General features: G+C 51.5%; 1 protein-coding gene across 4 annotated transcripts; it reads left to right on the top strand.

The window, feature by feature from the left end:
- Positions 1 to 6,033: 6,033 nt before the first annotated feature.
- Positions 6,034 to 9,738, top strand: ZBTB32 (zinc finger and BTB domain containing 32). Of its 4 annotated transcripts, XM_088830734.1 has the most exons (7): positions 6,034 to 6,172; positions 7,228 to 7,314; positions 8,164 to 8,211; positions 8,464 to 8,537; positions 8,654 to 8,722; positions 8,838 to 9,002; positions 9,182 to 9,738. In XM_088830734.1, exons 1-7 carry the CDS (start codon positions 6,069 to 6,071, stop codon positions 9,436 to 9,438), a joined length of 804 nt encoding a protein of 267 aa, XP_088686860.1. In that variant the 5' UTR covers positions 6,034 to 6,068; the 3' UTR covers positions 9,439 to 9,738. The 4 variants fall into 4 exon arrangements, with proteins under 4 accessions (XP_088686860.1, XP_055266855.2, XP_088686861.1 ...); XM_055410880.2 differs by having other exon boundaries at positions 7,228 to 8,211; XM_088830735.1 differs by lacking the exon at positions 7,228 to 7,314 and having other exon boundaries at positions 6,039 to 6,172.
- The last annotated feature ends 351 nt before the right edge of the window (positions 9,739 to 10,089 follow it).

Raw genomic sequence — 10,089 nt, 5'->3', positions numbered from 1 at the left:
CTCTTTACGGTGTAGTGGCGGTTGGTACGTGAAGTACGCACTTAAATCCCGACTCAGCTGACTGTTATGGCGTCAATGGAGCATTGACTGCCGACGCTTGTGTCTTTTCTGTTTCCGTATACTCCCGGATGGGGCAGGGTGCGCTCAGCAGGGCAAAAGGCGGGAAAGGAGCGCTACCCACAGGCATTCAAAGCCTGGCTGCCTCCGTCCCCCTCCCCCGCCCCCATCCAATCACACTCATTTCTCCACAGATTGTAAGGGGTTGAGAGAAAGATGAAAGACTTTGCAGTGAGAGTTACTCAGGATGGTAAGACAGAAGCAAGAAAGAAGTGATATCCCTGAGCCCTTACGGAGGAAGCTTCCAAGGTGATGTAGATGAAGGAGGTTCAGTCTCTTAGAGGATGGGACGAGCAATCTCCGCAGCTACGAAGCTTTGAGGACCAGCTGGTGGATGAGATCTCAGCTTTAGAAGCCTGAAGCCTAAGCCCGCAGACCAATCAGACTTAAGGCCTCCTAGCCACAGCGCGGGCCAAGGTGGGCAAGAGCTTGGGCTCTGCAGCCAATCAGCGGAGGTCACGAGGCAGAGACGGGGATTGAAGGGCGAAGGAAGGGCGGGGAGTGGAGCCAAGAAAGAGGGTGTGGCCAGTACTGCGGCCAATCAGCTTCTGCCTCGGATTCCCTGCGGGACCAGCCAGCTGTGCACGCTGTCAGGCTTCGCGCCATGAGCCTCGCGCCGCTCCACTTTCTAACGGCCACTCGGTTCTGTGCCGCCCTGAGTGAATGTGAGGCTGAGTGGGGAGAGGAACAGGGCCTGAGTCGGTAAGCATCATGGGTTTTCTTACTTTTCTTCGGGCTTAGACCTGGCCCGGGTAAAGCTGAGGTATGGGGGCTAGAGTGGCTGTCGTGAGGAGGAAGATTGGGAAGGAAGGGTGAGGGCTTTGGCCTCTAGGGACTCCTTCCCTGGAGAGGCTGGAAATGGGGTCTCTTGGACACCGTTGGGCCCAGCTGGGCAGAAACCAGGCCAGCATGTCCTATGAATTGGTCCGTGGTCCCTGAGCTAGCCTGATTTGGAAATGTGTTGTGGGGCAGTTGTAGGCACTTGGAGCTCTGGGGTCACTGGCCATGAGGTATGGCCTCTGAACCATCATGGGTTGTCTGGATTCTGGACTGAGCCTGGATCTGGTGACTAGAGAGGTCTGTGACTCTCCAGAGGTTACTGGGAGTCTTTGACCAAGAAATGAAAGTGGTGAGCACTTGAGAGGCCTTCTGGAGTTTCTGGACCCAGTCTGGGCTGAGAGTAAGTGTGATGAAGTCAAAAGCCCAAAAGGAAGTTGTCAAGCGTCTTTGCATCCTGGCTGAGCTGGGAACATGTGACTGCAAGGCCTTGGGGGTGGGGAGGTCTCTGGATCCCAGGTTGGGGTGCTCACGGAAGATTTTCCAGTACTGGGTACAAGTTGGACAAAGTGCCAAGAGGTTAGGCCTGTGGTTTTCTGGAGGTTCCGGGGAGAGGAGGGTGTCTCTGACTTCCAGCAGGTTGTTTGCCCTCCATGAAGTATTATTGACTTGTGGTGGCTCTAGACAGAATCAGGATTGAGTTGTGTCTGGGGCCTTTTAGTCCCTGTGCCCATTTTTTCCCCCCAAACTGTTTCTGGTCATTTCCAGAAGATATCAGGTTCTAAGCATGGGGCAGGGGCTTGGGGAAGATGGACATTGTATTGGACACAGGAGGAGGTGTGTGAGATATCCTGCTCTTTAGAAGTCACCCATGCTATCTTTACTGAAGATTTTTATACTTATGGTGCAGGAGGTTGATATCTAATTTCACTCAGCTGTTCAAGTTCTACAAAGTATTAAAGCTTTCAGGGTGCTTTCGGGTACACCCAGAGTTAAAGGTGTGGTGCAAGGGGGTAGTCTATGAGTGGATTACAAGGGTCTATGAGCTCCTGGAAATAATCGAAAAAACTATGTGTATATTGTTGGGGCCAGGGGTGGGGAGGGGAGCAACCACAAAGGGGAGGAGTGGATCCTGTCCAAGGATGTTTCAGAGCAGTCTGTGACTCTCCTGTCATTCATATGCAAAATGGTATGAGAATCTACAATTTTCTGATGTAAAGAGTTGATTTCATAACATACGATTTTAAAAAGGATAGTGACCCCCTGAGAGGTTAATAACAACTACTAGATTAAAGCAGGCCCCCCTTATTATCTATTAGGCAAAACTAGAAATGGAGAAGGAAATGGCAATCCACTCCAGTGTTCTTGCCTGGAGAATCCCAGGGACGGGGGAGCCTGGTGGGCTTCCATCTATGGGGTCACACAGAGTCGGACACGACTGAAGTGACTTAGCAGCAGCAGAAATGGAAGATTTTCCCTCTTCTCCCCATATCTGGTGTTAGCACATACTTCAAGGTGTCGCACACACTAGCCTGCCTGTCCAAGCTCAGTCTCCATGCCCCTCCCACCCATTCAGGGCCACACCATTCTGAAGAGTATAGATCTAGGGTTGAGGCTCGTGTGAGCCTGGGTAGTGGACCATTCGGACCAGGAGGTCAGGGGTTTTGAGTTCCCAGAGTATGGTCTAGAATTGGGAGGTACAAGTGGGTACTTCCTAGGTACCCTTGGACTCCTCAGCCCAAGGGGAGGGACACAACTAGAGGTCAGAGTGGCGCCCTCTGTCTGGATTTGAGGCAATATGTATATTCAACACCGGTGTGGAAAGCAGTCCCTGTGAGGAAGTTGAAGGTCTCAGAAGAGTTAGCCCCAAGTTAAGGCTGAAGAAGAAAGCTATTGTGAAGATGCAGTGGAACCTAAATTGTTTTTATTTCTAGTCTGGTTCTTTTGCCACTTAATCTACAAAAAGTGTGCTATAATAGGGTCTCTATGACCTAGATTCAGCTCACCTGCCTATTACTATATCCAGATCTTGGGTTATGTAGAACATAGATTTAAGGGAAGAAAGAAACCCATTCACTCTGTGGCATCTCTTCTCTGTTATGTCTTGGATGTACTTAAATGAAGAATAAACACTTCAAGTTTTCTGTAAGGTTTGGGTAATTGGTTTTAAGCTGCATAAAATGTGGGGAGTTTAATCACCTTAATTTGCAGAAAGCGATGCGTCTCTGGGAAGAGTGGAAAGTTCATAGAACTTTCCTAAATTGAATCTTGTTTAACCTGACTTTGGAGGTACTCAATATTTAATACACAAGACAAAGGGAGTATTTTTCATAAGACAAATAAGCATCCCTCTAACTGGCATATTCTGATGGTTTAACCTTTTGTTTTTTAAGAGGCAGGTTCTTTTTAAAAATTAGTTTATTTGGTTGCACCAGGTCTTAGTTGCATCACACAGGATCTTTCCCTTTTCCTGTGGCATGCAGGATCTCTAGTTCCATAATGCGAACTCTTATTTGCAACTTGTGGGATCTAGATCCTTGACCAGGGATCAAACCCGGCCCCTCTGCGTTGGGAGCACAGAGTCTTAGCTACTGAGCTACCAGGGAAGTTCCCTGATGTTTTAAGTTTTAATTATAATATTTAGAGAGAATCCATACTTATATTGCTCTTTTGACAATTTCTACATCAAGCTGAGTTGTGCTTGAAAGGGCTTATGTTCAGGTATATCAGTAAGAATAAAAGATATCAGATTTCAAACTTTATTTAGTAATATAAGTATTATAAAGGACTGAGAGGCAAAAATCATACCTCCTTTTCCCACATACTTCTCTTCCAATTACATCCTATGTAAACTCTCCTACGTACTCCACTCTATCCCAAGATGCAGGCTTGTGTCCACAAAACCTGTGGTTTCCTGGTTCCACCCCAGAGAGACAACTGCAGGAGATTCCTATTGAGTCAGCCTGGCAAGTGGAGGGTGGGCAAGGTTTCTGAGACTGGTGGGGAAAGAGAAGAGAAACACAACATTCCCTGGTGGTCCAGTGATAAAGAGACTGCGCTTCCAGTGCAGGTGTCAGGGCTTTGATCCCTTGTTGGGGAAGTTCCTTATGACTTGTGGCCAAAGAGAAAAAAAAAGAAACAGTCAGCAGTGTGCTTACCCTTCCAAGTCAAAGTGGTATTTGCTTCTGCTGTCACTGCTCAGTGAAAGATGGTTTGGACGGTGCGTCAAGAATGTAGGCAGGAAGGACTGAGATATAGAGGGCCCGAGAGACACCTCTAAGGAGGCAGTCTCTAAAGGGATAGCCTTAGGTGAGGGAAGACACCAAGTGGGAGGGAAAGATGGGGTTTCCCAACCTTGGGGGCTTTAGTTCACTAAACAGGGAGTCCCCTCACCCCTTACCCTCCCTGTTAGGTTTCCTGAAAGCCGGTTGGCACTCCCTGTCAACTGCATTTGGATAAGAAAATGCTACTCTTTGAGCACAGCCTCCTGCTCTTTTGAACATCAATGGGCAAACCACCAGTGGGGAAGCTGAGTCATGGGCACATGCTGTAGGCCTGGGAAGTGAGGGGGACCCCATTCCACTGGGTGACGACGTAATCTTCCAGACCCCTATACCTACACTTGGGGTTCCTCCTTTGTGGCTTCCCCAACTTATTCCACATCCTCAGAGAGTGTATTTCTGTGTGAGAGGAAGGATGTTTTCCCTCCATATACATACGCGTCAAGGATTGGCGTTTTTCTGTGTCCAAGTCAAGGGTCTTTTATATGGGTATTTCATGGGTCCCTGGGTGTGGTGGTGTGAGGAGTTAGAAAGCTTAGAAATGGAAAATATTTAACGACCAGACTAGCAAGAATACAACTTCCCCATTTGCATTTTCCCTTTCACTCTGACTCATCTTCCCCTCTCCCCACACTATTATTGCCCCTCCACTGGCCCCACCCATTGGCACACCCTGTTTGATCTAGGAAGGGATAACATCTGCTTGGACCCAAGCTAGAATGAGAGGTAGAATGAAGGCATGCTCAGTCTCAAGAGAGAGTAGAAGGGTGGTCTGAACGTTTGGGGGTCCTGAAGCCAAAAGGTGAAATAGGTTTTGGAGACATAATATTTGAGTCTAGGAGGGAATCAGAATCTAGGAGAGAAGCCTTGCGGAAAGCAGACTGGGTCTTGTCATCAGACCAGCCTACCAGTGCCTGACTTGTCACTCTTCTAGTTATTATTAGGCATATATGTCAGGCACATATCATAAGCTATCTAGCAATACCTGTTTTATGTGTGAAAAATCTGCAAGAAATAATAAGAAACAGAAAAAGAAATGTGAGTCTCTCAGACCTCATCTTTTCCCCAGGTTAAGGAGTGCTAAAGTGTGAAAAGAGGGCAAATCTCTGAGGACCTTCACCCCCTGGGCAGGAAGTCAAAGAAACCCCGAAGTCCTGATTTCAGAGAAATGTCATCTGTCATCAGCCCAAGAAAAGTTTTTCTCTTCGAAGACCACCGCAGGCCCTTCCTGGGGTTGCCCCCTTCAGAGCATGATGGGAGGATCTGAGTCACTCACATACCCCATCCCCAGTGATGGCCCAGATGACCTGGGTCATTCCCACAGAGGAGTGGAGGCTTCCCAGTACCAAGTCAGAGAGAGGGAGGAGGAGGCATGCTTTTGGCCCTCTTTTGCTCTCTTCTTAGAATCCAGATGTTTCAGTCCTTTTTACTTTTGAGGTAGTAAAAAGAGCTTCCAGCTGCTAGAGCTCTACTGACATCTCTAAGAAACAGAACTAATACTATTTGAATGATGCTATGTACCGAGAAACCACTTTCACATACACCAGGTCATTTCATCTTCACCCCACCTCATAATGAGGTAGGCAGAGCTTATCCCTATTTCACGGATGAGGTAACTGAGGTTCAGAGAGGTGACTTGCCCAAGGTGACTCAACTAGTAGGTGGCAGAGATGAGAGTCAAATGAAGGTCCGATTATCCCAAAGTTCTTATTGCTTCAGATATACTTCTTTGACTCCAGAAATTCACAAATGAAATAAGACCAGAGGTCAGGAGGCAGAATGCTTGGGTTCTGGAAGGAGAGGAGTGGTCTCTCCTGGAGGGGTGAAGCACAGCCAGGGGTATAAGACCACACCCCTTGGAGGACTGTGGCAGACTGATACTCGGGACACCCAATGGAAGACTGTGAAGTCAGGGGCGGGGCTAGCTCCAGAGTAGGGGGGCCACGAGCCCCAACAGCAGTTCAGAGCATGCGGTGTCCAGGAGGAAGCTACAACCGGTGAGTGGTTGCTTCTCCCCAACTGAAACTTTCCTTCCATTACACTCCTCTTTCTGTCCACTTCCTGCCAGCCTGGAGCCCTCCCTGTGAGATGTCCAAGTAGTAATTCCTCCCTCCCACGGGGTCTGTAGTCAGGGTGAGCCCACACTTAGGAATATGCCTGCTGGGCTCTGGGTCACTTAGGTCTGTCTCTTTGTATCTGGGTTCCCAGTTCTCTTCTTAAAAGCCAATGTGGTGGTTTTGATGTGTGACAAACTTCTGCCTTGTTGGGTTCTGTCTTTCTAATCTTCATTTTTGGCTTATGAAAAATAAAATTGAACCGTCTCCTTATTCTTATCTTGAGAGGAAATAGCCTCTCCCTCCACAGTTTCCATTTCCCTTTCGCCTGCTTCCTCCAGCGTCAAAGCCTTCTCCGACATCTTTCCATCCCTGGGTGAGGAGCCTTCTTTCCTGTGGGTTCCAACCTGCTCTCTTTTATCTCACTGCATGGGAGCTTTTGGTCACTTCCAGTTCCTTCTCTGAGGGTGGTTTCTAGAAGTTTCATCCAGAGGGAGATGATTAGTTGATGCCTTGAGCCTGCTTTCTGCAGCTATGACCCCATCTTGCTGCCCTTTTTTCCTCTCAGGACCCTCAGCTCCACATGACAGGCTTGCAGGAGGACACACTAGCTTTCTAAACTCCCATGAAACTGTGTCTGGCTCCATCCCTAACTTACATGGCTGACTGGGTTTTGTGGTGATCCTGTCTGGAATGAGAGCCGGGGCCTACTTGGGGGTCTTTACCTGCAGAGGAGCTTGGAGAAGCAGAAATATCAGTGTCTGCTCTCCCTTAAGTCAGACATTGCCAACTGGCAGGATCTATCTATCCACTACTTAAGATAGCTCTTCAATGTCCGGTCCTTGAATTTGATCAAATTTCCATTCTCTCACCATCTCCACCCCTGCTATGATTCTGAACAACCTCAGGTTTTCTCTTGGGTCAGTTTATCTGCTCCATTCAGGACAGAGAGCTGATTCAAAGCCAGCAACTCACTCTTTCTTCCCTCACCTCCACAGGCTTGAGTATGCAGTTCCTCCCTCCCCTTTTCACCATGGACCCTACACTGTGGCCTTTCTCTCAGAACCTCTGAGATTGGTATCCAGGCAAGGCACAATGCCCCTGTCCCCAACAAGACTGCCTAGTCCCTATGCTTCTGATCGGCTGGTACGGCTAGCAGCCAGGCTCCGGCCAGCACTATGTGATACCCTGATCACAGTGGGGAGCCAGGAGTTCCCTGCCCACAGCCTGGTGCTGGCAGGTGTGAGCCAGCAACTGGGTCGCAGGGGCCACTGGGCTGTGGCGAAAGGCATCAGCCCTTCCACCTTTGCCCAACTTCTGCACTTTGTTTATGGGGAGAGTCTAGAGCTGCATCCTGGGGAACTGGGGCCCCTTGAGGAGGCAGCCAGAACACTGGGGGTGCAGTCCCTGGAAGAGGCATGCATTAGGGCTCGAAGGGACATGGCCAGAGAAGAGCTGGGTCCAGGGCTGAAGAAACAACAAGAGGAGCTAGAGAAACCCACAAGGGACTTGATGAGAGGCTTGGGGGCCTTTGGGGAGAAGCAGAGACCAGAGAAGTTTGTTAGGGCTGGTGGGAAAGAGCAGGAGATGTTGCACAGGCATAGGCCGCCAAGAGAGAGCCCTGAGATGGCAAAGGCAACTCTGGAGGGTCAAGGGGAGCAGATGAGACCAAAGGAGAAACTCCACCAAGCCCTTGTTGGCCATGGCAGAGTAGGTGGGAAGCAAGAAGTAATCATGTGGTTGAGGGACAGTGCAAGGGACTCTGAGGAAAGTCTGCGGGAGTTCCCTGGCCCCCTTCCCCCAGCAGGTTCCTTCCAAACTGGCATCACCCCCAGGCCTTGGTGGGCTGAGGCCCCTTGGTTGGGGGAGGGCCAGCCTGCCCTGTGGAGCATCCTTCTGTTGCCGCCTAGATATGGCACTCCCTTCTCTCATAGCATCCCTATGACTGGAGCCTGGCAAGAGGTCTGGCCTCGGGACCAGAGGTGAGTCGAAGGTCTTATGGAAGACCTCTGGCTGGGAGGGAGTGGCTCAGGAGAGGCAGCAGTGACAGGTGGAAGGGTACCACATCTCTTATCTCTACATTTCCTCAGTTGAGGTAGGACAAGAAGCTGTCACCACAGGGCAAGCCAAAGCCCAGTCCCCACAGAGGACTTATGACTCCTCCCTCCCCAGAAAGGGATCTGCAGGATCCCAGGTGTAACCAAGGCTGTAACTCTTCCCCATCCCACCCCCAGGATCCCACTGTCCCTGAACCTCCACAAAGGCCTGTGGAGCCAGAACCAGTTGGCCTCTTCCAGCCCCACCCCAGGTAAGCCCCTCACTGCCTGGCATGCACCCTGTAACATGGTCTCTCGGCTGGGACTGAGGCCGGGGCTCCAGGAGTCCAGCCTGAGCAGGGCGCCTGCTTCACTCTGTTCCCTCCAGGTTCCCTCCCCCAGGGCCCCACACAGCTCAGCCCTGGGGAGACGGAAGAGTCTGCTCAGAGGCACACAGGTGAGTAGGGTGAGGGTGCTTTTGCCTCAGTACCACTATGGCCCCAGCCTGAGTGTTCCAGTGACCCGGCTCTGGGAATCCCAGCCCTGCCCTCCTTTGCCTTTTGTTTCCACAGGTGAGCTAGCAACCTGTGTGGGTCATGTCGGCACCGCAAGCCATCCATCTCACCAACACCCTTCCCCACCCACTCCTGCTCGGTCTCGGCCCTATCCTTGTTCTGTCTGTGGGAAGAGGTTTTCACTTAAACATCAGATGGAGACGCATTACCGTGTCCACACAGGTATGGGCGCCCTGCCCTGTGCAAACTGCTTCCTTCCAAACTCCAGTGGGCCCGCTCCTAAGTCCTTCTGTGAATGCCATGCTCCCGAGCAACAACCTTGCCCAACTGCCCCTACCTACCCCTGGGCGAGCCTTCACTCCCTTCTTTCCTTCATGAGCCTTCCCCTCCACCTTCCCTAGGAGAGAAGCCCTTCTCCTGTAGCCTCTGTCCCCAGCGCTCCCGGGATTTCTCAGCCATGACCAAGCACCTGCGGACGCACGGGGCCGCACCCTACCGCTGCCCTCTGTGCCAGGCCGGCTGCCCCAGCCTGGCCTCCATGCAGGCGCACATGCGCGGCCACTCGCCCAGTCAGCTCCCGCCGGGATGGACCATTCGCTCCACTTTCCTCTACTCCTCCTCCTCGAGGCCGTCTAGGCCCTCTTCCTCCACCACCTGACGGGGCGTCAGTAACTTCTTTGGCTTCAGCCAAGCTTACAATTAAAAAGTGAAAGACGGGCCGGCGAGCAGGCTAGGCTTCTGATTCCGCACCGCGGCTGCGGCAGCCTAGCAAACTCGGCTCCAAGAAGCGCCGCGGGAAGGGCGCCAGGAGCCCTCTCCCAGACGGCCTCGGGCCGCGGACCTGGGCCAGAGAGCCCCTGTGGGGTGAGGGCAGTGAAGTTTGCACGAGTGACGGTTATATGTGCGGGGATTGGCAATTCATCACCAAAATAAAAAGTTTCCTGTGCTGCTCTCTCGGGACCAGAAAAGTCGAGTCCAGATTATCGTCTGCGCGCGGGGGGCAGTCTTGCCCTTAGTCCTGTAGCGGCCCCTGGTGGTTCAACGTGGCGGCCACCTCCTCCGTCTCCCGGGGCTTCTGATCTTCCCCTCGAGGCAGCGGGCCGCGAGGACACGGTGGTGTCCAGACAGATTTAGCAGCAAGCCCTGTGTGGAAAGGCTGTGAGAACCCAGGTCTCGTCCACAGCAAGCAACTGCGCGCCAAGTCTAAGTCTGGGTCGTCTAGCCCGGGGCTCGACAAGAACGCATAGTATTCTCTGCTTTCAGCTACCCGACTCCTTTCCGGAGCACAAGAGCCGAAAAGTCGCAGACC

Source organism: Moschus berezovskii, chromosome 22, assembly GCF_049115385.1.
Source record: "Moschus berezovskii isolate FMDL1 chromosome 22, NW_MosBer_1.0, whole genome shotgun sequence".
NCBI classification, from domain to species: domain Eukaryota; kingdom Metazoa; phylum Chordata; class Mammalia; order Artiodactyla; family Moschidae; genus Moschus; species Moschus berezovskii.
This window is presented reverse-complemented; position numbering and strand designations above follow the sequence as displayed.